At 40.5% G+C, this 27,571-nt stretch overlaps 2 protein-coding genes across 2 annotated transcripts; one reads left to right on the forward strand and one right to left on the reverse strand.

The window, feature by feature from the left end:
- Window positions 1–1,384: 1,384 nt before the first annotated feature.
- rab3ab (RAB3A, member RAS oncogene family, b) lies at window positions 1,385–18,446 on the forward strand (the record flags this gene model as incomplete). The annotated part of the gene is made up of 5 exons (XM_083970472.1): window positions 1,385–1,429; window positions 11,706–11,930; window positions 16,567–16,685; window positions 17,305–17,429; window positions 18,256–18,446. Exons 2-5 carry the CDS (start codon window positions 11,706–11,708, stop codon window positions 18,444–18,446), a joined length of 660 nt encoding a protein of 219 aa, XP_083826598.1. The 5' UTR covers window positions 1,385–1,429.
- Window positions 18,447–24,808: 6,362 nt separating this feature from the next.
- Window positions 24,809–25,943, reverse strand: LOC310985089 (transcription factor JunD-like). The gene has a single exon (XM_083970541.1). The coding sequence runs from the start codon at window positions 25,782–25,784 to the stop codon at window positions 24,963–24,965; it is 822 nt and encodes a 273-aa protein (XP_083826667.1). The 5' UTR covers window positions 25,785–25,943; the 3' UTR covers window positions 24,809–24,962.
- Window positions 25,944–27,571: the final 1,628 nt, after the last annotated feature.

A 27,571-nucleotide genomic window follows, 5' to 3' on the forward strand; every position in this document is an offset into this window, starting at 1 on the left:
ACTTATCTTGGAGTGCCCACATTGCCACCCAATTATTACAAAAATAAAACTAAATAGACCATATACCTATTATATAGCCTATACAAAAAAAACTCTAAGAAAAAATAGAACACTACAATACTAACTTAAATAGCCAACAAAATTAATCAAGACAAAGAAAATATTCAGGAAAATCTTATATTCAAGACAAATAAATATAATAAATACAGCAGACAACACTATTACTATTACTATTACTACCTACTATTACTACACTATTAGTAGCCTATAATTCATGAAATGTTTATGCAGTGATATTTTTACAGGCATAAGACAAGGGTCCGTTATTGGATGGAAATGGCAGTGGCTACTGCTGACCTCTTGATCAATAATTCAACCACTCAGCCAAAGCTCATCAATAATAAATGACAGGTTGAATATTTGAGGTAGAGTGTTTCAGGACAGTTGTGACGGCGCGTCTCTGGATTTGTCAGACAAGGCCGTCAATCTCCCACACAGCCTCCCCCACCGCCCCACCCACCTGTCACTCATTTTACGTCGACGTTTTCTGCCTGCGTAAAGATGGCGGAATTTCAAAAGGACAGAAATACATTTCCTTTCAAAATAAAAGAGTTAAGTTGTTTGCATTCAAATGCTGAAACATACGAAGATTCAACCCTGTAAAGAGGCTTCATGTGTGACTATTAACCCCCCACCCCCACCCCACCCAAAAAACAAACAAACAAACAAACAAAAACCTGCAGTAGCCTATCGATATAAAAAATAGCCTACCAGAAATCTCATCTGGCTCTATAGGGTTTAGCACCCCAAGGCTACATTAGCCACTGGTTACGACGGCTACACATCTATCCAACCACAAATGCATTGGACCAAAAAAAAAATTGGGGTAGGCCTAATGCTGCTTTATTTTTATATTAGCCTATCCATTAGCCTATTACTGTCATACTAAATTGATGGGGCTCTTTTTTGGCATGGAGTGGCAAGGTAAAAAGGCAATATAGCCTGTATGGAACCAGTAGTCTGTGGCCTACTATATTGGTTAATGATAGGCCTATGTTCATTGTTAGATCACTATCATATCAGGCATCAATTTTCCATTTTGAATTTGAATTTACATTTTGAGTTTAAAGCTAAGATTGATTGGATTTTGGTTCTGACACTTATATGTAGCCTAGTTTGCAAAAAAGACAATGCAGGAAGCAAACAGCAGGATACAGTAAAACAAGGATATCAATACGCATTGCTTCAGAAGAGTGACAGAGAGGAAATGACAAAAATTCTAACTGGCGCCTTACTTGCGCTCCTTTACAGGCTTTTATTTTGAAACTGGTACCCGGATGTAGTGTTGCGCGAGCTTCTGACTTGACTGTGGTGGTGTTTCTGCGGGTGCTGGACGCGGTGGATAGCAGCTGGATATAAATCTATAAAGGTGGGATTTCTCTCTTTATCTATCTATCGCACATGAAAAAAAAATCACGGTTATAATATTTAAACATATCACATCTTGTATTCATCGTTTGTGACTGCGTATACTGAAATATCAAGAGAAGGATTTCAGATTAAAGAACCAATAGCGTATAGATGCTCGCTGTAGAACAGCTGTTTTCGATGTGAAAACCCATTATATCGTCTCGGATGTATGAAGTAAATATTATTTGGTGATATGTGTATGGATGGATGTGTAGGCTGATGCTCGTTTAGTGCATCTCTGGTTTGACTTGGGGCCTGTCCTGCAGGAAAAGGCGTTTCACACCGTCCGATGGTCTGAATAATGAAAAACGGGGGGGTAGCCTATAAAAGAATATGGGCTAGGCACAAATAAATATAAAATCCAAACACCGATATTCATGCAAAACTGTAGGAGCGTAATCAAATGTCATTTTTGACATGCATGTGTCCAATTACCAGTCATTTAGTAGGCCTATTTAGTAGGGTAGATTAGATGAAAAGAGCACCGGGCCTATCGTGCTATAACCTAAGGTCACAGCTGAATTCACCATTAGTCCGAGTGAGGATGATTATAGGAATATAACTGAAATTTAACACATTGTGTTGAGCCATATTTACATGTAAGACCGCTGTGCTCCTTGGTAGCCTTCAACGATATGTGTCAGTACTTTCATATGAATGGGCTTGAAGGTGTGTGCTCGCAATAAACAGAAAAAAACGACACAGCAAAAGAAAACTGAGAAATTGACTGTATATTTTAGGAGCTCTCAAAAATTCACAATATATTGTTTTATAGTAGCCTCTATAACTTTGAAAATAGACATGTCCCTATATTGAGTATGGGCTGTACATGGATGAGAACTGGCAAATAAATGTTTTGTTCAGGATTTGCAGATTTTGAAATTGGTGTGCAGTTGAGGCGATAGATGAAAGTGTGTCCTGTGTGTCTAAGGGAGGGGGCATCTGTTGGCTTTAAATCGCCACCCCCAACTGTTTTCAAAGCTACACTGTTGAAAATTTATAATGAAATGATTCAAGCCTCAATGGTCTGTTTGTCTGTAAAGTTAAAAGATGTTGGATACTGCAAACATAAATGGATTACTTAACAGACCTATCTGGCACTGGCCCAGGGGCCCAAAGGATCAGGGGCCTAAACCTCAGTATGAAGTGACTGGAGATATTCATGATTTGTGAGTCAAAGAGCTGAAAACACCCACAGCGAGACACAAAGTGACTGCGAAGAGACTAAAAAAGAACACACAACGACCACAAACAGATGCAAATAAAAGTCACAGTCAACCGTATAGGCAAAAACAAAGCAAATGCAAAGAGACTCAAAGGGAGCACAAAGAGACACAAACGAGTACACAACGATGCCAAACTATCAGAGTGATTATGAGCTCACAGTCTACGAGCCGCATCTGCACTTCCTCTGCTGACGGTAAAGTTACTGGCAGTCAGACCTGAAGGCGAGAGTGACGCATCTGCTGTTTCTCATGGGAAAACAGAGGGGCGACATCCACACTGCCTGTGACGAACGCTGCTCGAGTACCAACCAGTGCCAGGCCGGTGCGATGGGTCGATATCTTGTATTGTGTTTTAGATGTTGAACTTCAGAGTCTGAGAGATGCTTGTCTGACCAGTGAAACCCTGTTAAGTATTTACCCGTCATGTCTGCGTGTCTAATGGAGCTGCTGCTACTGAAAGAATCATTTTCAGTGAATTGTCTAAAGCTGCTTGAGAAGCATTTTACATATTCATAAGAAAACCAAAACAGCCCTGAAATGGAAACAATTCTTGAATTCCTGTAGGTTGTAGAAAGAGAGAGATTAAAACGCTGGAACATAAACACAAAATATTAGATATCAACAGCTTTTGGGCAAAAACTATAAATTATTAGAACTGGTCTATACGATCTAATATATTACCATGACCAAATATTACGTGACCATTTGAAAGAAACACATTTTGATGAATGTGTTTTTGAATATTAAAACAAGAGACACATGCAGTAGGACGTATGTGAAGCCTATATTTGTGAAATAAAAATAAACCGGCTCACACAACAGACCCACGTCCTGGATTCACCTGCAGACTCTAGCGCCCAAAACCATCTCTCCCTCATCCTGCCTGCTCCCCGCTCCTCTTTCTGTTTGCCGTGAAAGAAAAAAAATGAAGTGATGCTATTTTTAGCTTCCCATCCTCATCTGCATCCCCACGCTTCCTAGAAAAGGAGGCACGTGATTGGTGGAAACAGGGAAAAAATGCCGTCTCAGGCAACCTGGGAGCAGGACAGCAGCTGCGCAGCACCACTGCTGTGTTGGTGAGGAGACATCTTCTCTTCTCCGAGACCATTGTGACTTATTGTTTCACAGCAAAGGCTCGTTAGTGATACGTCAGGTGATAATCAACTGTGAAACCTTGACGGGAGATTAGATTTATTTTTGAAAGATTTTTGTTAATGAATTTCAACAGGCCGCGGTGAAGTGGTTCACTTTTAGTTTGTAATCCTTAAGATTTTTAACACATTGGCATCAAAAAACATTAAATAGCCTACCTTTCATTTATTTAGCAAAGAAAGAGAACAGCATTAGTAGGCAGTAAGGAAAGATGCCAGTGGTTTGTGACAGGGGTCAGAGGTCAAATGGCTGCTGCTGATTTCACTTCTAAACAACTAAGTCCCCTAAACTAAATAGATTTGACTGTAAAGAGTTTTGTGGCAGTTTTGATATGACCCAAAGGATTGAGGATGGAACGAGTTGTACTTCATTATCCTCACATATGATATCAGCATAAAATGGAAACCCTCCAATTAGATACAAGTAGCTCAATGTTGCTGTTAAATGCAGCACTTGAGTAAATGTACCTATTTGTTCTAATGGAGGAGGCAACGAGATGCATTTGCTTACTGTTGTAAATAGGTGTCAAACCTTATTCACATTGTACATCGTTCTGATTGATCTTTAATTTGTGAAGCAGCAACTCTCATTAACAGTTTGAGAGTGATTGACCCCTTGATTAGGAAGCATTAATGCTGCCCTTTCAAAATAAGTGTCTGTGTAACTGTGATTAAAAAACAATTAGTAGAAAAAGCAACCAATTGTTTTGATCTTGGGCTGCAAATAACAATTATTTTGATCATTCATTTATCCACAGATTATATACAAAATATTTCCCAGAGTTCACAGTTTGTTCGACCAGCTGCCGAGAACAAGATATTCAGTGAATTATCATGGAAAACTGGGAAATGCTGACTGTTGCCCTTCAACGTCATGACAGCCACCTGCTCGCTTGATTGTTACAAATCTATTGATGTAAATTTACCTCCAAGTGCTCATATACTGCCAGTTGTTTGAGTATGTTTGGTGAAAAGTACAATGAATTAACATTTGAGTGCTTTTTAATGTATCACATAAATAGATCTCATGAATGGTTTCTGATTTCCTCGCTATTGATCTTTTGGCACATGAAATGGATTGTGTTTTTAGATTTCATTTTACATCGATTAGATGATCCCGCCAAGTTAAACTCAGATGTGCTTTTTCCTCTATGACTGTTTATGTCACCACAGTGTTGTCAGGTGGTGCTGAAGACGCTATCTCAGCAGGTTTCTCTGTAACTATCTTTAAGCAGGAAGGTGTTTGGGTGATCTGGAATCAGCTGGGGATAAGCTGTGAGTCTGCAGGAAGCTGGCCAATACTGATTAAATGGGCCCGACTGGCCGGCCACAGCAGCACTTAGCTCTGGATCAATCCAGCTCCAGTAGGCCGTCAATCTTCTTTAGGTGACAGGTTTAGGGGAGAGTTACATGATGTCACTGAAACTCTCAACTCTTAGTCATGATTAAATTAAATTAAATAAGGATAAAAAATATATATATTCCCTCTGGTTATAGAGGGTGGCTTGAAAATCCAGGCAGAGAACTGAAGAGAGGACTAAGATCTGTGTGCTCTTGAGTAAAGCAGATAACACTCAAGAGCCCTCATGGAGACGGATGGACGTTAAATTGCATGTTAGTGATAAAGAGTAGTTTTAGGAAAAGTCCCGTGGTTAACATAGCGTTGTCATAATTTCAGGGCTTTTTAATCGTCATATGCAATGCGTTTTTGCTCATCTTCTATAGAAGTCTCACCACCAGAACTGGCTCAATCGCATCTCAGAAGCATAAAAAAACTGTGTTGGGACAACTAAGGCAGCAAATCCCTTGTGAAACTAAACTAACAGCAGCAACCCGGGCAACAGATGTAGACATATGTGTCCATTTGCCAACATTATTATCAATCCAAGTATCCATCTCTCCATCTACCCTCCCTCCCTCCATGATGGAGGAGCTGTGTTATGTTCCACAGATGACGTCAATGGCTATTTCGCAGTTTTTGTCCCTCCTAAGACTCAGTCTCGTCTCACTGTCTCAACTGTGATTGTCAAACCATGTAAAACTATGATGACACTTTATTCATCTCGGTGGGAAAGCATAGCCAGTCTGCACATGAATTAGAAATAATATATACGCTGACCAGGCACCACTAACAGGTGAAGTGAACAACACTGCATAACACTTCAGCATGGCACCTGTTAGTGGGTGGGATATATTAGGCAGCAAGTGGACATTTTGTCCTCAAAGTTGATCTGTTAGAAGGAGGAAAAATGGGCAAGCGTCAGGATTTGAGCAATTGGACGACGGCCAAATTGTGATGGCCAGTCGACTGGGTCAGAGCATCTCAAAAACTGCAGCTTTTGTGGGGTGTTCCCGGTCTGCAGTGGTCAGTATCTATGTAAGTGGTCCAAGGAAGCAACAGTGGGGAACCAGCGGCAGGGTCAGGTGCGACCAAGGCTCATTGATACACATGGGAAGCGAAGGCTAGCCCGCAATCCAGCAGACGAGCTACTGTTGCTCAAATTGCTGAAGAAGTTCATGCTGGTTCTGATAGAAAGGTGTCAGGAATACACAGCGCATCGCAGTTAGTTGTGTATTTGGCAGCAAATGGGGGTCCAACACAATATAAGGCAGGTGATTGGTCTATGTGAGAGATCAAGTCTTTAAAGGTGTTCAGAAATGGCTGTTTGTCCTGTTTGTTGCGCTTCCTTCTACGAGTTTCCACGAGTTGCCGCACGAGTTTACCCGAGTAAGGAAAACTAATTTGATTGGTCGTTATCGAGCGGGCGGGAGATTCAATGTTTGGGGCGGGACTGAGCTCGTTATGTGTGTGTCTCAGACGTTTGATTGACGGATGACGGATCCAATAGCAATGGCTGATGAATCGTGAGCAACGTGACGCATAATTCGTGTGCCTGCATTATCCAATGCGAAAAAAAACTACCCCACATCGTCTGATAGATTAGTTATTACACTAATTTTATGACCCATAGTGGAATCAAATTCATTTTTCTTGTCTGTACACCTTTAATGTAGTCTCGCTTCAGTGTGAAAAATCTAAGATGCTTTTGACAAAAGTGTCAATATGAACAGACAGACTAGGTATTGGCACACCTGATTGTAGCTTTGTTCAAAGACAGTTGAGGCATCGATTCGAGGCCAAATGAAAGCAGCAGCAGTGTCCTGCAGCCTGGTAGACATTTGCATAATGAGAATTTGTTAATTGCTTTGAGATTAAGCACAGAGGCCTCAGTCTGTAAGCTTCTGTATCAAATTAGTGTTTAGTGAAGGTTAAACCAACTCTCTTCTCTGTAGCTAATCTCTGAGACGCAGAGGAAAGGCTGCAGTAATCTCACCGCACCATCACACACAGCAGAGAGCGAACAGCCTCTTCTGAACACCAACAAAAGGCCTTGGTGGTGTTTGACAAGACCCAGACTTCCAGCAGTGGCTGCTAATTTTTAACCTCCCCTAATCACTGCTATTAATAACTGTCCCATATTTACTTTTCAGTTTTAGCTATTTGGTTCAGAACAAGCTCAATAAAAATAAGTTTAAGATGTCCAAGTTTTTAGGAAAACATTTAAAAAGAGGTTCAGGGGAAGGTCAAGCTATAGCACTCACAAGGATGCAGGAAATATTATTGAGGAGGTAAATGAAGAAAGTGCTTTGGTACGCAAGTGGAGTTTTTGATAAGTATTCAGTTGTGAGCTTGCAATAAATAGTGCGACACAGTGTAGAAGCAAAGATAATCAAAAAAGTTTTGAGTCCTTGGCTTGAATGTTTGTTTCCAAGTTTAAAACTCGGTCTTATTGTGTGATGTGCCATTGCTGTAACACAGCTGACTCAGCTCGAAGGAACTCATCGATGGGCTGAAATAGCTGCTGAGCTGAGTGGACACTTTGGTGCAGCGGTAGTGCAAGTTTTAATAAGGCCGCCCAGAGAGGAAATCGAACACCGAACCCCGGCTGTGATCAAATGTCATCTCACCTTCAGCAGCTGTGCTTTTGTTAGAGCCAGAGAAACAGACTTTGTTGCATTTTTAGATTTAGTCTTCGTGTGGTTAAATTTAGCCAGTTTCTATGAAGCATGTGACGTAAAAGATTGGTTAAGAATAGAGGCAAATCAAAACATAAGACTGAAATGTTCCTGAAATTTATATATGAAACTAAACCAAAGGCAATATTTCTATAACTGCTTTCTTCTGCCATGGCTCAGTGGCGCCTGAAGAATTAGAGCTACCAGTTGTTTATCTTGAAATAGCCCACTTCTAATGTGGTGCATTGAAATACATTTGTTCTCATTTTCCTTGCAGTCAGACTGTTGAATGTTCAGATGACTGAAACATATAAAATGAAAACATAAACAGTGAGAAGAACCCTTAAATTAAACTAAACTGCATTTTCGTGTGTCGTCCTAATCAAACAGTTGGGTCAGTGAGACGGCAGTTATCTCCTCCCGTGCTTTAGGACGACCTTGTGTTTGCTTTTACACTGTTAAACTCGCAGTTTGATTACCGTTGGTTCACTGGATACAGTTTGTAACGTTGGCTGTCAACATAATATGCATCTCTTTCAACCTCTGTGTTTGCACTCGCTCTCCCTGAAGTTGGTTTGGAATATGCTCTCTCCCTCAGTGAGTCACACTGCAGGTCTCTTGTTAGAGCACTGAAACTAGCGTTTGCAATCATCTAGAGTGAAAACGCTTTTGGACGCCAACAGTGCTTAGCAGACTTCAACAGACAAAGTGATAAAAATACCCTGTTCTAATTTGAGTTTGTTTACATCTGTTGGCTCATCTTCTCATCTTTGGAGATCATGAAAATTGGACAAATTAACATAAAAATAAACAGATGTAAATATTTATAGATTAACTATTTAGTTTCTAATCATTTGCTGTAAATTGGCTTGGCAGTATCTTCTCTATGCCCTGTTCTCCAGCCAGCAACACTTACTGCTTGTATAAGTGTTTTCATAAAACTAATAATACTTGTAGAAACTATTTAATTGCCTTTTCTTTATGTTTTGTAAAATTGGTCTGGGGCTGTGCACAACAAGGCTACAGGTCTTGTTGCTCTGAACACCATGAAAGAGATTTCATTTCAGGCCTAAACAGTAGAAGGCATGTCACCGTCACTCTAATACTTTTTGACTTAACAGTATATAATGTTAAGTTACATTTTAGGTGATGTCAAGCACATTTGAAGTTGATAGGTAATAGGTGATTTGGTTATGATACAAAAAGCAAACAAACAAAAAAACTGAATAAAATATTGAAAAACTAATGTTGTATTCTTAATTAAATTTTATGCCTATGATATATATGTTTTCAGGTAAGGGTCTCCCATTTTCTTTAATTTTGGAAGTGAACAATTCAATAATATAAAGCATTTGCTGTATGTGGTGCAGTCTATTGAAGCACCCACAGGAGCTTCAGGCTGCAGATTTGTGAGGAGTTATTGACGTCACAGGCAGAGCTGAAGTTATCGTCAACTGAATAGAGATCGATAACCATGCTGCTGCAGCATATTCTGATGTTCTAAAATTAGAAACACGAAAAGAAAATCCCATTTACATATAACCAGGACACCAGGAATTATCAAAAACCATTATCTCGATAATTCCTGCTTCTATTATTCTCCTTCTCTTCAGTTTCCTGTCTGAACCCCACTGGCCCAAAGCAGGTTTACTGGCAGCTTTATAAGTCAATTGCATAACAAATCACCAGTGTGTTGAGGAGGGGTCGGTGCTTCTTCATTATTTAGCAAGCTTCTCTCTGTTTCTTCATGTAAACTGATAGGCCAGAGCTGTGAGGAGGGTGCGCTTGTTTTGTTTGTGCTTTATTCCCTGAGAGTTCTAGTGTTCCACTGCAGCTGAGTCGAGATAATGGTCTAAATATAGAGCAGGGTGCAGGGACTCAACGTCCTGTGGGCTCAAGTCATTGTGCAGCAAGCTTTTCTAAATCATTTTAGGTCTTGTATCCTTAAAGTCTTGTAGCTCTGTGAAAGCTATTGTGGCTATTTCCTAGCAAATGTCAGTCGGTCTTAAGGGGAAACGATCCAGACGATCGACAGTCTCACTGCGAGATGATGATGAGGACAGAAATGTTGAAATCCATTTAAGTTAAATGCTTCATCTAAGTTGTCTCCAATAGGCTACACCCCGCCTCATTTCCTCAATCTCAAATGTTTTAAGCTAAATTGCCTTCATGAGGGTGGTGATAACTATAATTGTTTATTGACCAAGAGCTATCTCCATTCAAACTGGAATATAAACTCTTTTCTGCACACATTTCTTCTGCTAAAGTTAGCATGCTGATAGCGACTCCCTGTAGCCTCCAAACTGTCCTAATGATGTAGTTCTACTCAACACAACAAAGCAACAACCACCAGGCACCAGCACAAATCCAACAAGAAACAACATTCGGCAGCAGTGAAAAACGTATAGAAAGCCCTTTTAATGACAGAAGTTGTGTTTGAGTGTGTCTAAGAGGAAACACACTGTAATCCCCTAAAAATCTTCAGTAGCCTATCAGTTGTAAGAACGTCTGCAACAGTCATAGCTCAGCTAACCTCCTACCTGCCACAGTTTGTTCTGTGAGTGTGTAGTAGGTTCCCACAGCTAAAGTTACCACAGTCATATTCTGTACTTACTTGTTAGCAGTGTCAGGGTTGGTTTAGATGTCAGGCTACATCTCCCCCGGACTGTAACTTTAGCTGTAAGTATGAGACTCCTGCCATCGACAACATTTGCCAGACCTTTTCCAGAACAAGTTGTTCACACAGGTACCAGCATCCACCTGTGTCTCTGGCATCTGTCTCTGGTCTTGACTGACTGCTCTGCCTCCACTGAACAGCAGTGAATAGTTACTTTTGTTAATCACCCAAATGACAAAAGAACATCTGAAATAATGGTTTGGGATTTAAAAAAAACCCCGACATAAGACCTTAGCTGATGATACTGACTTTAAATGACATCCAGCTGGCGAATATCAAACTCCAAACTAACTTCTTGGTGCACCATTCTGCAAGCACAATAAATTATTCCTCACACATGCTCAGCTGATTTTGACTGATTGAGCCATTTGCCTCCGACATTTCACCAAATGGAGAAAACTCAGATGGGCTTCCTGTTTTTCCCCTGACTTGGCAAAATGCTGCTTTGATTAATTACCTTGAAGCAAATGCCCAATGTTTAAGCCTGACTAGTTAATCAGTATCATTTGTAATACTTAGCCTGACAGATGCTGACAGAATCTCATCTTTTGTCTAAATACTCATTAAATAGATGACCTTTTCTGCATGAAACCATGCCTCTGTTGTTGTTGTTTTTTTTTCCATTGGTTTCTTGGGTTTATTTTATAAAAATGTCTCCATTAATTCAGCCAGGGTTGGCTGCCTGTGTTAACAACCAGGAAACCCCTGCATTCTGTCCTAGAAATTATGTTTAAATAAAACTAATTTGTGGAAAAAGTAATTGCAGCCAAATCATATTTTCTATTAACACAATGAGGAAACATTACATTTAAATAATTAAACAAGCTGGACAATAAATCTGACTATGCCATGAAGTGTACTACTCAGCTACTTTTGTTTGTCAGTTTTCGGTAACATCGATTCACTTCCCATGTCCCATTGCGTCCCCTCAGGATTAAATTCTGCAAGTCAGCATCCAAGGTTCTGGGTCCATGCACCATCACCAAGAGATTTAGACAGTTCAGTCCATATCATATCTGCAAGTTGAATTGGCAGAAGTCCTCTCCAATCTGTTTACAGCCCATGGAGAAGACCGAAGATTTTGTTTACTACCGTGTGTTTTTGTACGATAAAGGCAGTTAATTGATTAAAGTTTTAATATTTTACCTTTCTCTCTGTCCATAGATGGCCTCGGCAACAGCAACCTACGGGCAGAAGGAGTCCTCGGACCAGAACTTTGATTACATGTTCAAGATCCTCATCATTGGAAACAGCAGTGTGGGAAAAACCTCCTTCTTGTTCCGCTACGCCGACGATTCCTTCACCCCGGCCTTCGTCAGCACGGTGGGCATCGACTTCAAGGTGAAGACCATCTACAGGAATGACAAGAGGATCAAATTACAGATCTGGGTAAGACTTCCGGCTATTCACAGTTTATGGACAAGAGTAATTGAAACTAAAATCTATAATTTAAATCTAGAAGTACTTGTGAATGTGCTGCTGCAGCTCCAGTTGGATGAGTATGTAAGTGAATGATTTACCTGAGTCGATTAGAATTAATGAAAATATCTTATCACATGGAAGGAAAATCTGCAAATGGACTTAAACATTTTATTTGAACAGGAATCAATACAATATTAGTGATGCTGTGAGACACATCAATTACATAAGTTAAATATCACAAAGATGGCAAAATTCATTTTGCCTTATTTGAGTTGTTTAGTTTTTTTTATTGTTCCTGGAACCATCTTTCATTTATTGCATATTCTTCGAGTGTAATTCATTGCCTTGCTCACAGGAGCTAATGAGAACAGGGTGTGAAGGTGGAAACAACTAGAAACGACTTGCCCCATTGTTTTTCTTCACTGTGGTGTGCAAGCTCATTGAGCAAAATGTTGTTCTGTTTCCCACATTACACCATCACCTGCAGCTGGTTCAGTGTCCCTTGGCTAGCTGCATTTTAACACATGACCTTTGGCTCAGTCCGACAGTCCAAGTGCATTTGTCTTTTTTTCCCTCTGTGTATTTGTGAGATAAAAAGAAAAATATTTGCATAAGTGTAGTTCTGTTATATAAGTTCTAATTAGAGACAGGGGTTACCAAATTGGCTCTTCTTCACCCCACCTTTCCAAACAAAGTTGCACACTATTGCACATGGGCAGGGTACATTGTCCAAAGTACCTCACCAAAAGTCTGAAATGATCACAACATCTAAGATGTTTCTAAGCACACAAAACATTCCTTTCTCCTAAATTTCCTTCACAAATGTGTTAAAATGAAGCCTCTTGGATGAGAGGTGAAACGTCTTCCTAGACAAATAACTAAAGTCCAGTTGCTTTCGACTTAACCTCCTTTGAAATGTTAAAATCCTTGTTAGTGAGCACTTCTCCTTTGCCAGCATCATCCATCCACCTCACAGGTGTGGCCTATCAATGCTGATTGCACATCATTATTATCACACAGGTGTGCCTTGGGCTCATCAAAAATAAAATACCACCAAGACCGTGAAGTTTTATTTGGAAACAAGGTATGTATTAGGCAATGGACTGTGGATTTCATATATCACAGACTTGTGTTGATCGGGTTGTTGATGCTGTGGAGTCATGGCCAACATATGTTTGTTCAGTGGATCTCTGCACGTTAAAACATGCAACATCTGTGGAATTGTTTTATGTGATAAAACTACCACATTTTGGGCGGGCCTTTGATTGTGACCAGCCCAAAACACACATGTAGCATGATCATCATGCTATGTGATCAGCCTTGGATACGGCACACATGTGACGTTGGGTGGATGGAAGATCTTGGCAAAGGAGAAATTGCTCACCAACACAGATTTAAACACATTTGGAAACAAATTCTAACAAGAATAACCTCTCTTGGATCCTGTATTTCAAAAAAGATGAGGTTCAAAACAAGTGTTGCGTTCATACTTTTGTTTGGTGTGGTTTGTTTTTAGCACACACCTCTAGCTCTACATCTGAAGCAGGATGTTTGCTCAACATCACTGACAAAAAGATATTTCTGCAATGCTTGAGTCTGTAAAATAAAACTTGAATTAGCTAGTAGCTTTAAGAATATGGTTAAGTCATGAATTTGAGTGACTTGCCATTAAACAGCAAATAACATTTCATAAAATATAGTAAGATAAGTCATTTGCTGCTCTGCGAAAAACCAGCGCATCCTCAGATCACGGTCAACATGCAGGCAAAGGGTGTTTAGTCCAGCTGACCCCCTGGATGAGTAGAACGGAGTAGAAAGAGTCAAGTATGACATAAGCCCAACCGTCACAGTCACAGTTACGACGACGCGCCCTGAGGAGCAAACAGGATGGTGTTTATTCTGATGCTTTTGTTACATCAGACGTGTGTTGTCTCCTGGGGGGCTCAACGGTAAACACAATCATAGAGTGAAGACAGGCCGGCTGAGGGAACAGGCCCCCCCAAGGTGAGCTCAGCAGCAGGAGCCTGGTGTTTCAGGTTCATGGTATATAGAAATAGCTTGTCACATAATTTCCACCTTAACTCCGTGTTCGACAGCAGACCGAGCTGTGATGGCGAGCGAAGACTCTGTATGTGTGTGTGTGTGTGTGTGTGTGTGTGTGTGCCTCTGTTGTCAGCCTTTGCCAGGTCTTGCCTCCAGTGAGGAAGACATCATTGGCCAATCAGAACATGAGAGGCGAATGGCTGGGTGCTGCTCTCCCCTCCCCCATTACTACACATCTCCCTGAGTAGATATCCCCCTCCCCTCCCTACGCACACTCGCACACCACACACTTCCATACAAATACACACAAACACACACACACACACATGAAATTCCCATCCCCCATATCTCTACATCTCAGCTGAGACTCAAGTAGAGTAAAATACAAATGGTTTGAGTCGTGGGCTCAAAAGTCATCACACCGTAAGATGTACACTTACACTCTCTAAATAGGGTCATTTGTGGGTCTTTTTTTATTGATAGATCAATAATTTTGTCTCATATGTTATGTAACCATCATCTTCACAGTGAGCACAAAGATGAGTAGGCTACGGCACCGTGTTCATTATGAAACGCCACTCGGTGCTACCTACACCAGCACTTTCAGGTATGGAGATGATGCTCTCTCATCGTGAGCGACCTGCAGCACATTATGCTGAGTGCAAACTGCAGTTACAGAGCATAATGAGGAAAGTAAAGGTCAGAGCTGCGGCATGCTAAAAATACACGTCATACAATATTTTTGTGACCTGAGACCGATCATGTGTGATTGAGTGAATAGATACATTGATTAGTCCAAGAAAAGCTAGGGAGTGTATGTGTTTACAGCACAGGCCTGTCAACATACAGCTGAAGCACCGATACAGTTGTGTCTTGCTATTGCCATCTGTATATTTTGTGTATTTTTGATTGATGTCACTGCTTATGACAATATATAATGCATATAATTATAATACTCAAGCAGCCTATACACATTGTTTGATAAGAAAGATATGTTTTTCTTCGTATGAGGTAAACAATGGTTTAAAAAAATACAGATAGCCTGGCTTTATTTAAATGTAATTAGATCCACTGTCAACACCTCTAATGTTCACCAATTAAATTGTTTTACCCCACTTTATTTAACTTCTTAGTCCAAACCTATGAATGCTATATTAAGCTATGCAGCTACAGCCTCATATTTACCATATTTGCACTATATATCTGTCATATTTACACATCTATGTAGCCTATATATAAGCTTCACATTTCATGGTCATTTTAAGTGGCTGTGCAGTAGATGTCAGTCTCTGTCTTTCGGTCTGCTGATCGCAGAGTGATGCTGTTCAACCAGAAGCTGCTCGGCTCAGAGAGCGACACAGGGTGTTGGGTATCAGAAAGCACTGAGCTTTAATTCCCTGAGCATTCATCAGGGCTTAGCACTGAAATTCAACCTCACCAGAGTCTGTGGCCAAGGAGAGAGCGAGGGAGGGAGAGACACTTTCTTGGCAAAGCTCACAGCGGAAACAAAGACAAGAGGAGGAGCTGATGAAGTGTCACCTACTGGCAGATTTTAAAACCACCAGAGGCCCTTTAATACGCTGGCTTTAATGGAACATGTGGGCAGTCTGACATGTTGAATGCAATGCCTGATCCTCAGTGTGTGTGTGTGTGTGTGTGTGTGTGTGTGGGGGGGGGGGGTTAGGCTAGATCATCTTTTGGCTGTGGTTTTCTGAAATCATGGCAGGAAACTCTGTCACAGTCCTCTGGCATATTGGCAGGTTTGAAACATCTAAATCCATGATAGACGTTTTGTGTGGAGGACTCTGAGGATTAAAGAGGAAACTTTGCTGTAACTTTGAAATAAGAGGATACAAAAAATAATTCAGTGGGTCTGGATTTGGCTTCTGCGCCCTGCAGATAGTCTTTTATCATTTTACAAGCCAAATTCATTAACTGAAAACAAGAAATCAATGGTGCGCTATCTGCCAAAGTGGCTGGTATAATTAACTGAAACCTTTTCAGAAAGAAGGTGCATTGCAGACTCACAGGATGGAAAACTTAGTCATTATATTTAGTTAGATTTTAGAATACTGTCTTTAATACATTTGCTGATGCATCAAAACTGTAAGCGCAAAGCAAAAGTTTGTATTTCTTTCTACTCTGCAGCGGTCAGCACACTCAGCAGCTTTGCTGTGTGTGGGCTGTAGTTTTTCCCTAGCATAGATAAACTTACCAATTACACTAAAACAACACACACACACACACACGGGCTGTTTTCAACTTAACTGTTTTCTAGACAGTACTTTGATTATGTATTATAAACCACGAATGCTAATTAGAGAATTTGAACTCTGATCAGATTGTAATTACTGCACGACACAGCAATATTATGATATTTATGTGCCTTTTTAAGTAGTATAAAATTGTGGAAGAATATGATGTTTGTGTTTTTTTTCTCCTAAATTGTCCTTTTCATGGTGTGTCTTTGAATTTAGAAGCAAAAACTGACATTTCGATTCAGAGAAAAAGCTGTAATGACATTACTGTTGTATAAAAATATTGCCTCCGTCTTTTCCAGGACACGGCGGGTCAGGAGCGTTACCGAACCATCACCACAGCTTACTACCGAGGCACCATGGGCTTCATCCTTATGTATGACATCACCAATGAGGAGTCTTTCAACGCCGTCCAGGACTGGTACGTGACTGGCTAAGGGGTGTTGTCACATGACAAACGACACCGTAGAGCATTGTCCTGTGAGAGGGGGCATTGCGTGGTATCTAGATTAACCAGCACCAGTGTGGAAATAGATGTAGAGATAACTGTGGATTGATAAACAGGTTCATCTTTCACTCTGTATTGTTTTATCGGTCCACTGCATCCATGTCCTGTGTGTCTTCAGGAGGGCCGCATGCAGGGATCTACTGTTTTTTGTGTCCTAGCAGGACTTTAGGTCGCTCCTTCATCTTCTGTTTTCTGTGCAGCGTAACATTTAATATCAAAATCCTGGGAAATAATCATCATAATCTTATTTCTTTGTTTTAGTGTAATTTATGTCACTGTCAAAGTTTTACCTTTTTCCTTCCAGACATAGCTTTAAACCAGCGTTGAGCTTGTTTGTAATCAATGTTAAAGTTTTGTTAAACCAAGTGACTTGAAATGAGATGAAGAAAAAAATTTTTTTTGGTACACGGTAAACAAAAAAGAACTTGCGTTTTTGAGAAAAAGAAATTCAGACTTCCGGACAGTTTCAGCAGCAGTGTGTGATCACAGCTTTTGAGTTTCCTCTCTGACAGCTGAGTGTGTCGGTCCCCAGGTCGACCCAGATTAAGACGTACTCATGGGACAACGCCCAGGTGCTGCTGGTAGGAAACAAGTGCGATATGGAGGACGAGCGTGTGGTGGGTGGAGACAGAGGCCGGCAGCTGTCTGAACACCTTGGTGAGTTCATGGTGTACACACACTCTACAGTACACTATACAAACACTGTACCAACACTTCATATCTACAAGTCACAGTTATGTACAGTGACCTGAGTTTACAACAAGAAGTTACATGGTCATGCTATTTCATGGCCAAGCACAGTAATGGTTGTGATGGTGATTTTATTATAGCCTTTAGATGCTGGTTAGAGGATTTTCTAACCTTGTGACAGAGCCAGGCTAAGTGTTTTCAACTGTTTCCAGTCTTTATGCTAAGCTGAGCTATTTGCCTGCTGAAACTTTTCAATGTACTGTGTAGGTTTTATGCCGTATAACATCTTCTAAAATTTTGACTGAGGAACATTCACACTCATCGCCAATCGTCAAGTTGTATTTATCATGTTTACTATATGAAACAGTTGGTTAACAAGAGAAACCAGATACAAAAAGAAAAAAACTGCCTGTTAAAGGTAGATGTCTTTCTCCTACTTGGCTTGCACAGATGAGGATAGTAGTTAAAAAGGGGTATGTTAGACTAAGCAACGCAGTGGACAGGTGGACATTGTGTCCCATTAGTGTTGCTCGATGAACTGATTGGGGATGATCAAAGTCGTAAAGACCAACCCTTTTAGGAACCAGAAATGTATCTATATAGATATTTCAGTGTGGGCTGACAGGCCAGCAGAAATCACTATAGACATGCTACTACCATGATAAACGTTTGTATATCACTTGATTTACTCTGTGCCACATACTGTATCCACCACTGCACTACGCAGCTCCAAAGGGGACCGTGTCCTCATTAAACCTCTCTGACCGTCTTTCATACGCTGCGTCCCCTCCAGGTTTTGAGTTCTTTGAGGCCAGCGCCAAGGACAACATCAATGTGAAGCAGACCTTTGAGCGTCTGGTTGACATCATCTGTGAAAAGATGTCCGAGAGCCTGGATGCTGGAGATCCTGCCGTCACAGGAGCCAAACAGGGGCCCCAGCTGACAGAGCAGCCTGCTCCACCTCACCAGGACTGTGCATGTTAAAGCTGACTACTTCCCCGAAACCCTTCTTCTCCCTCTTCCTCCTCCTTCTCCTTCAGCTGGACCCCAGGGCCTCCGTTCCATACTCCATCATCCTTTTCACTTACTCTCCTGCTTCTTTGTGCAACTTGGGAAAGATGATTGACAGATGGGCTCAAGAACACGGTTGAAAAGTGTCTGAAATACTTTGTGATTATAGTGGACCGGAACTTGAGGTGTGTTTGTTTCTTGTTCCTCCGCATACCGGAGCTAAAATGTGTTGTTTTTTTGTTTTTGTTTTTTGGATCAGTGCGGGTGTTGGTCTGATGCCAAAGCGAGTTCAGTTAAACTAAAGTGTTTCAGACTCTTTGTAACCCGTGTTCTTTTCTCAATCCATTTTCTGTTGTCTCCCTGTTCCTCAGTGTGGTTTTACAAGAAGGATTTGACGGCGTCCGTCCTCAGAGTGCCATTTAAATCCTTCCGATGTTTACAGTACTTTGTTTCATGTCAGTCAAATGTTTTGAAAAGATGTCAGCCTTGGATTTGGTGACCGAGGAGGTCACAATGGAGTTACCTGTCAGGGGGAGGAAAGATTCAGCTGAAAGCTGCTCCACACTCATGTGCTAGTTTCTTATGTGATTCTGGATACAGATGCAGAATCAAGCATACATGGATCTGTTCTGTGTCATCTCACCTGCTATCTAAACATGGATGCTGCAGGTATTAGAGTTTTGTTGTTCATTATTCATCTTAGCCTTTTCATTTGGCCTTTTTTTTAATTTAATTTAATTTTTTACATTTCTTCAGCAGACTTTTTTTATATTCTGGTGCCCCATTTATTCTTTTCATACATGAAACACTGGGTGGGGGAAAATATGAACAAGGTATATCTAGGTTAAAAAAAATAGTAAAAAACAATAATGAAGAGACACATTTTATTTAATTATATTTATTTCAAATGTACATATAAATGTTGTGCAATATATATAATATCTACAGGTATGCATTTCTGGAAATGAATTTTAAAAAGTATGAACTTCTATGAGGATAGTATCAAATATATATAAAAAAAGGTTTATGCTGTAGGGTGTTTGAAAGCTGTGTGGAGTTGTTTGCCTCCTCCGTGAATCGCGTCATTTCCCTGTTGGTTTGGAAATTCAAACTTCTTGTTAAGAAAAAATGCAGTGCAATGGCACCTTGAGCATGAAGTACAAGTCAGAAATTTTGCAACATGTTAATCATCCTCCAAATCTACTCAATGTGATTTCCAGCATTGCTGCTGCTCATGTGTCACATCTAAGCAGAGCTTTGTTATCAGTGGAGGGAGCTGGCTGGAGAAACTTTGTGCTGTGTAATTTCGGTTTAGCAGAAAGATTGTAATTATGGTGGCAAATTGAAATTTCGATGTCTTCAGTCCTAACAGCCTCAAGCTACTATTGTTCTTGCTATCACTTATGGACAATATAAAAATCTAAGGACATATGAAAAGCATCCCGTGACCCACCATTCAGTTTAGCTATATATTGATTGAACAGTATTTTATGTCAGGCAGAGAAAATCATGCAGCCCCCCTCAACTCTATCAGAAAGACAATTATCATTGACACATTTTAATGTTTTCTAAAACATGTTGAAATGGGTTTGGAGGATGCAAACAATGATATGTTCAATGATTTTTTTTAATGGTATTTTGCCTTTATATGATAGTAAGACCCCAGGGAGTGAAAGGAAACACCAAGAGAGAATAAATTAGCATGTGATAAAGATCAACAACTGGGCCAGAGCTAAATTTGTTGCTTTTATACGGCGCAAATATGAGACTATTAAGCCACTATGATGTGCAGGCCTGGTTTCAACCTCACTGAAACTACCACAACAATGGCAGTTTCTTTCTAAACGAATGAAGGCCATAATCGCTCAGCTGCAGTCATTGTACAAGTAATATTTGAGACTTGAAGACCCAGAGAGCAAAGATAATGCAAGACAGGAAAACAATCATATGTAGCATGCACTGCATATATCGGTCTCAATCCAAACAACAGCCAGGCAAGATATCGTCTGTTTTTCATCTTTTTAGATCTTAAATCTAGTTTGAAAGGATCCAGGCCTGTGTTACTGTATGTTTGCAGCTCACGTATCGTGTTATCTTGAATTATTTTTTTTTTTGAGATACTGAGAGACGAATGTGTCAAACTACACACTATCGTAATGCTTCTCTGCTTATTAACCAACAATGATCATAGTAAGATGTCTTCAGTATCAGTATTACAGATGTGTGGACTTAGGTTTATTTGTCTGTTTGTGTGTAATGTTATCTCTGACGCTTAGTCTTCAGGTGAAAAACTACAGACACCACTCTTTTAAATCAAAGAGGCATCAAACAGCTGCAGGTGGATTGATTGCAGATGAAGCAGCTGTTAGCCTAAACTTGACTCTTCTTTTGAATCAATGCAGGCATCAAATATTAATATTTAGGAGGTTTACTGTGTCATCAGAACACAATTTTGTTGAAGAGCTGTTTTTGAGTAAGCATAGCATTTCCTCGTCTTGACATGCACCACGCCCCCTTCCCTCAGAAATGGTCATACAAGCATTTGTACACTTGTTTTAATACAGTTTACACAGTTAAAACTGGATTGCCAGGTATTCTTTAATTTCACTTCACCAAAGATCCAAAGCTCCCGGTTTATTGCTGTAGGATACCAGAATGAGCAGTGAGACCAGTTTTAAAAGTTTAAATTTGTAATAAAACAAGTGATGTTGGATGTTAATGTGGACTGAGAGGGACCCTGGTCATTAAAGAAAATCATTACCTGTCATTGTTATTTAAGTCTTGCCAGTGTGAAGTGCAATCTTAAAGTCTGAAATGCTGTTATTCCTGATAAGACATGGACAAGAGGGAGATCACCTATGGATTGAGAGGGCAAAGCATTATAAAAATTACTGTGGTTGTCAAAATCATGATTACTTGATGAAGTAAAGATAATCTGAATCATAATTGTTAATATTGAGAAAAACCACTGCGTCCACTGTAGCATACAGTAAACCTGGACTCACTGATCAGCTATTGGCGATTAAAGTAGGAAAAAAAGGAGGCCCCAGGCACAGTAATGATGCCGTTATATCAGAAAGGAAGTGAAGTCTTGGTTAAGAATTATCACAACAAACCCGGGAGACGATTTTGATCCTGCATATATTTTACTGGTTGTGACTGTTTCCTGGTAAAATCCAAACTTTTAAACTGTTCTCCTTTCTAATATGTCTTCCTCTCTATATAAACCAGATCTGTAAATATTGTACCTTTGAGTCATATGTGTGGATTGTGTTGTATCGACTCAGGCTTGCAACAACAACAAAAGAGAAAAAAAAAGAGTGAAAAAAAAAGACAGTAAAAACCTGAAAACCCTAAAAGAGCCATGTTGTACTGTATCTGCATTAATTTCTAAGGCCTGCTTGTGAATGAATGTGTCACTCAGTTACAAAGCAATACACACTACAGTATCTACACAAAAAGAAATGCCATCAAGCTTGGTAGAGGTTGCCGACTTTAGATCTTCTACTAGCACGCAGAAACATGTAACTTTATTTGGTCTCGTATCACTGCCTCTTCAAATCCTCCTCAGTTTGGGCCATTAAGGTGAGAGAATATGCTGTGGATGTTTTTATCTGTACTTTGTGGTAAAACAATAAAAAAAAAAGTTGCTAACAATCAGATGACTCTTGTTTTGAAGACTTTGTACCTTTGGGAGTGAGAGGGAAACAGTTATCTGCAATGAAGTGGCAGGGTGCAAAGGAATGTGTTATCTTATTTTTAAAGACAAAGTTGAGATTTTCACATTTTGTGGCTATTACAGCTCAGTCATGTGTGTTTTGCCATAAAATTCTCAGTTTATCAATTCCTTTATCACTGGCAGAGCATCTAGAAAATTAAAGGAAAGCCAAGTCAGACCACTCTCTTTAAATACATGAAGGATGTGTACAATAAAATGTACTACGGTTTCAAATAGGTGAGAGACTTGCAAATCTTGCTCTCCCCAGTGACTTTTACTTCCTCTATCAAAAGTGAGGTGTGAGTGAAGTTTTTGTTTCTATCCAGGTGGTGGTAACATGAAATGTCAAATCTTGGTCTTGTTTTTTGGGGGGTTTCAGATTTGCAGCCACTGATTGCATCCAACAAAGTACATAGGAGCATGCGTTCAAACATGTACAAACAGATATAAATACTTTTTCTTCATACTTGCTGCTTATTGGGAATATAACTGACGATAGTAACTATAACTATAACCAACCAGGTCACTTATGATCTTGCCCAACAAATAGTCATCACATCATATATGATGTCATGATGGCTGTAAGATTCAGGAATTCTACTATTACTTATGTTACTGTTTGTGGTGTTTTGTCAACCTCATCTTTTTGTGCCTCAGGGACTAAAGGCATGTTACCTGCGGCATGAACTACTGTATTTATCTCTCTGCCATCTTAAGTTGTTGCTCAGAGGTCAACAGGCCCAAAGCAATCTCTCTGTTAGTGCTTGTGGACTCTGCAGTCTCACAAGGGGGAATGGTGGGGAACATAAAACAGAAATTGGTATAAATATTTCAGAGCTCTCGTCTGTGAACGACACCCTCTTCCTTATATCTTGGGTCATTCAGAGTTTAGGCTACCAGACGATTAATCCATATTTGGATGAATAAATAAAATCTAATAAATACTCTTGAAGGCACGGTGGAACCATACCACCGTTTGTTTAGGGATAATAAGGAAATCAAATTGCATAAGCAACTGGCTAATAAAAAAAACACTTGTGATTGCTTCCTCCAATCTAAAAAGTCTCCTGCTCATACCAGCTGGGCAACAATGGAGGCTGATCAACAGTACTTTATCAAACCCTGATCTTAAAAGATGTTAAGATGCCCTGGATATAGGCTATACTTTTATGTCAGATTTAATTCTGTAAGCTGAGGAATAAACTAGACCAGTACATATCAGCCATATTATTCCCTTTAACAACATGCTGACAACAAGTGAAATCAATCTATTCTTCCTTTTAAAAACAGACAACCTGGAGACTTTTCAGTGATCCTTAGGGACAACTACACATCTACAGTTTACATCAAAAATTGCATAACTGCCTCTACAATGGCCTGAAAACCAGTGGTGCAAGATGTATTTTTGTTGCAATTTTGCAATTAACCAGCAGATGGAGATAGACACCATGGTGATGCTATGACGCTCAGAGCAGAAACCATGCAGTCAAAATCCAGTTATTATACAACACTGATTTTATTCATCAGAGGACAAAGGGAAAAACCTGCGATGTGTTTTTACTGTCTCTATGAATGTGTTATTCCTAAAACACCATAGAAAATAACCCACGGGGGCTATTTTCTATGGAGCAGCACCTGAAGGCCTGGATGCACCTGCAAGCTGCAACATCTGGTTTACAGCTGCACACTCTGACTTCATCTATATGAATGTAAATACAAGAGATTCACCAAAATAGAGGAAACAGTGTTTATTGCCGAGCAGCATTTAATTCAGAACACACCGTCGTGAGGCCAAATAACTGTAGGCTAGAGGTGACAGCAACAGTCAGTGCAACAAAAAGGTTACGACTTTTCACATTTAAAATGAGGACACACGGAAATAAGACACAGCAGAGTAAAAAATATATAATTACAAGTGTCTGTAAAGGTTAAAGATAATAAACACTGACTAATTGCGCCCTGTGACACCCAGCTGTGGGCAACATTCGAGTTTGTCAACAACATGCAAATTGTTCCCTACAGAAATATGTGGTAAACAGATTACATGTAGATTATCTCTTACTTATCAAATATGGGTGTATACATTTTTCTTACAGCCAACTCCTCATATATTAAGGATATATGTCACAAATATGCATATATAAATATTTTTAATCTGCTTGGTCCAGGTATGAGACTGTAAGACACAGCCAGTCTGTAAACATTTTTACAAGAAAAATTTATCGACATGTGCCATCTGGCCTGGTTGAAGCTGAGCATAGCCTATTTTCTCTTTTTTCCCCCCATCAGTGAAGCCTATGGCCAAACTCCATTGAAAATATATAGCATTTTAAAGCTGCCTTGTTCATCAGTAAACACAAATACAAGGTAGAACAGGATTGAACATATCAAAGGAAAACGCTCTTTATTTCTGCATAAATCCAAATAAACCAATAGGCGGCTGTTAATTTAAGAAATAATACCGTAGGCTATTTTAGTCACAGTAGAGTAATGGGTATTGAAAAAACTGCTTAAGGAATAACATTTGTCCAAATAGATCAATATATCTTGTTCTACCACGTAGCCTGTGTTTACATTTTGCCAATGGTCAAAGCATTTTTAAAACAGTCTTGTACAATTTGGCCTAAGTGGCCTGGCACTGGTTCCACCAAGAACAGCACACATCTGGGCAACGCTACATACAGAAAAACAAAAACACCATTAACAAAGTCCATGAAGCTTATATGCTGGTCAGTAGCCCAACTGCAAGTCTGTCCCTCAGGCTCTGGCTACTAGTGCACTTGAACTTCGTGTGGCAGTAGCTGACAGCCGCTATTAACATGGGTGAGGACTTTCTGTTTCAGCTGGGCCACTTGCTCTCTCAGCACGCCGGCCGTCGAGGCCAGGTCGGTGTTTTGATTTTTCAGCGTTTTGACCTTGTCCTCCAACCTGGAGATGCGCTCCAGTTTGCGCCTCCGACACTTGGTGGCTGCGATCCTGTTCCTGAGCCTCTTCCTCTCGACTTTGATGCGATCCTGCGAGTCCATGTCGATGGGGGACAGCGGCGGGCTCTCGCCGAAGCTCTGCACGTCGGGGACCGTCTGAGGCTCCTCCTTCAGCGGCTGGACCCGAGAGAGCTCCGACTGCGGCGGGGCTGCCCCCAGATGGTGTGACGGAGGAGGCGGGAAAGGGACCGTGTCTGTGGAGTAGTTGACAGTGGTTCCCAATGGCCCGGTGCCGTAGCTGTTAAGGTTCGTGTATACCGGTAGATCCGGCTGCACGGTGACCGGAGCGATGTTGGCGCCCAGGTCCAGCGCGCTGTTCGCCTGCACGTCTCCGCTCAGCTGGTTCTGCTTGTGCAGGTCCTCCAGCGCCTTCACGAAGCCCTCGGCGAACTCCTGCTCATCCGTCACCGTCTTCGGGTAGAGGAACTGGGAGCTGGTCGGTGTCGTGGTGACCATGCCGTTGGACTGGATGATGAGCCTCTCCAGCTCCGGAGAGGCCAGTTTGAGAAGCCCCAGGTCCGGGGAGCTGAGGATGCTCTCTGCGTCGCGGAGATGCGGTTTAAGGTCTGCGTCCTCCGCCAGGCTCAAGTTAATATCCTTCTTCATCATAATGTCCGTGGGTAAAAATGACAGAGTGGTGCTGCTCGGCGCTCCCTCAGAGCCGTGTCTTGTCCATAACCTAACAGGAATACTCAGCAGCGTTGAATATCTTCTATTAAAACAATATTTTTTTATACTTTTAATATTGAAACCGGTGCCTGTCCTCTGCTCTCGAGCGGAATCTGAGCGTACTGTACGCCCGCGCGCACCGCCTCCAGCTTTTCTATGCTCGCACGTGCCATTACGTCACATCAGGGCGCGCGCATTGGGCAGAAATTACGTTTTGCAGATTTTTATTTGAATAAGGGACGAACCACCCAGAGAGAGGGGAGACAGATGAGAGGTCTCACTCCGAGTCTCATTCTGGTGTCTGACTACTACAGTCCTGAAACCAGTGGCCATGGAAGCAGGCTGTTAGTGTGTTTGCTATCGTTTGTATTGCAATGAGCACTGTGTAGGCTAGAGGAAACAACATTAAAAAGGCAAAAAGAAAAGAAGTTTGAATTCCTACTCTAAATTGAATATTCACTTACGGTATTTCAGGGACTCACTAGACCTTTACTTCTACTGAAGTGAGGTGAAGCTATAACTGCCTGTGGTCACCGAACTTTAAGAGTCCTTTAAGTGAAGTCATGGGAGTGAAAGATATCAGTCAGTCTATAATGTGAGTTGTGTAAGGAAGTCCATGGTGCTTTTTTCAGGCAGACCACGAATGACGAAGCCACAACTTTCCAAACTCAGGGGCTGACTTTTGTAGATTTTCTGAAAACACAGCAGCCATATTTTCCTTAGCGAAATATCTATCCCCTCTGCCTTGAAAAACAACTAAGATGAACACTAAAGATATGAACTTCAATCATGCTCAATCAAGGTTATAGTCTTGTTATAAATAACCAACCTTGCCATGAAAAAACAAGGTTGAAAGCTCTGGGAGGTAAATGTACAGTATTTGAGCCTTGTATTAAGATTTTTCAAGGACAAAAGTGAAGACAAAGTTTTCTTTGTATGGAGTAATTCATTTCCTTCATAGATGATCTTTGGTACCAGTTCTATTACCATGGAGATGAGGATTAAACTACAAACAGAGAGGTTGTACATTTATGTTTGCTGTGAAAGGAAGTATTGACTAGTACAAGTCTTGTTTTCATTTTCAAACTAATAAAATGAAACCAGGAACAGTGGGAGCCACATTTTTCACCAGTTTGTCATTATGTAAGACAGATAATTGTATGCTATAAAATGTGCTTTTCAGAAGAAAGTTGTACCCACTTCTGTTTTATGTCTTCAGCCAAGACACGGTACCCTGCACTATGCCCGGCCTGCATACCCAAATTTGAAGAAGTTGAATCTGAAACTGATGTGATTTCGACACTTCCTTTGGTCAGTTAACAGTTTTGGGTTGTTTTTCCAGTCAGATCTGGTCTTACACCCAACACACCCATGTAATGAAACGCATAATTGTAATTTGTGAATTTCCAATTTAGGAGTTTCCATTTTCTTTTACATATTTTCCAATTTTGTAGACATTTGTAAAATTAAATGATAATTTTATCAGTATTTAAATTTCCCTTTTTAACATTTAACAGGTTGATCAACAGTTTTAAAAAATATACACATAAATACGTATGTTGTCATCTCTGACTTTCATTCAGTACTTTTGCTCTCTGCGTCTCTGGGGGATTAATGAGGTGGAAATCTTCAGTGTAAGTTTGGTGAGCAGTGAGCACGTCACATAATGGAAGCTCTGTTTGTCTACGGTTGGTACATTTTGTCAGGATTTTCCAGACTAGTCCTCC

Source organism: Trachurus trachurus (genome assembly GCF_905171665.1).
Source record: "Trachurus trachurus genome assembly, chromosome: 4".
Classification (NCBI taxonomy): domain Eukaryota; kingdom Metazoa; phylum Chordata; class Actinopteri; order Carangiformes; family Carangidae; genus Trachurus; species Trachurus trachurus.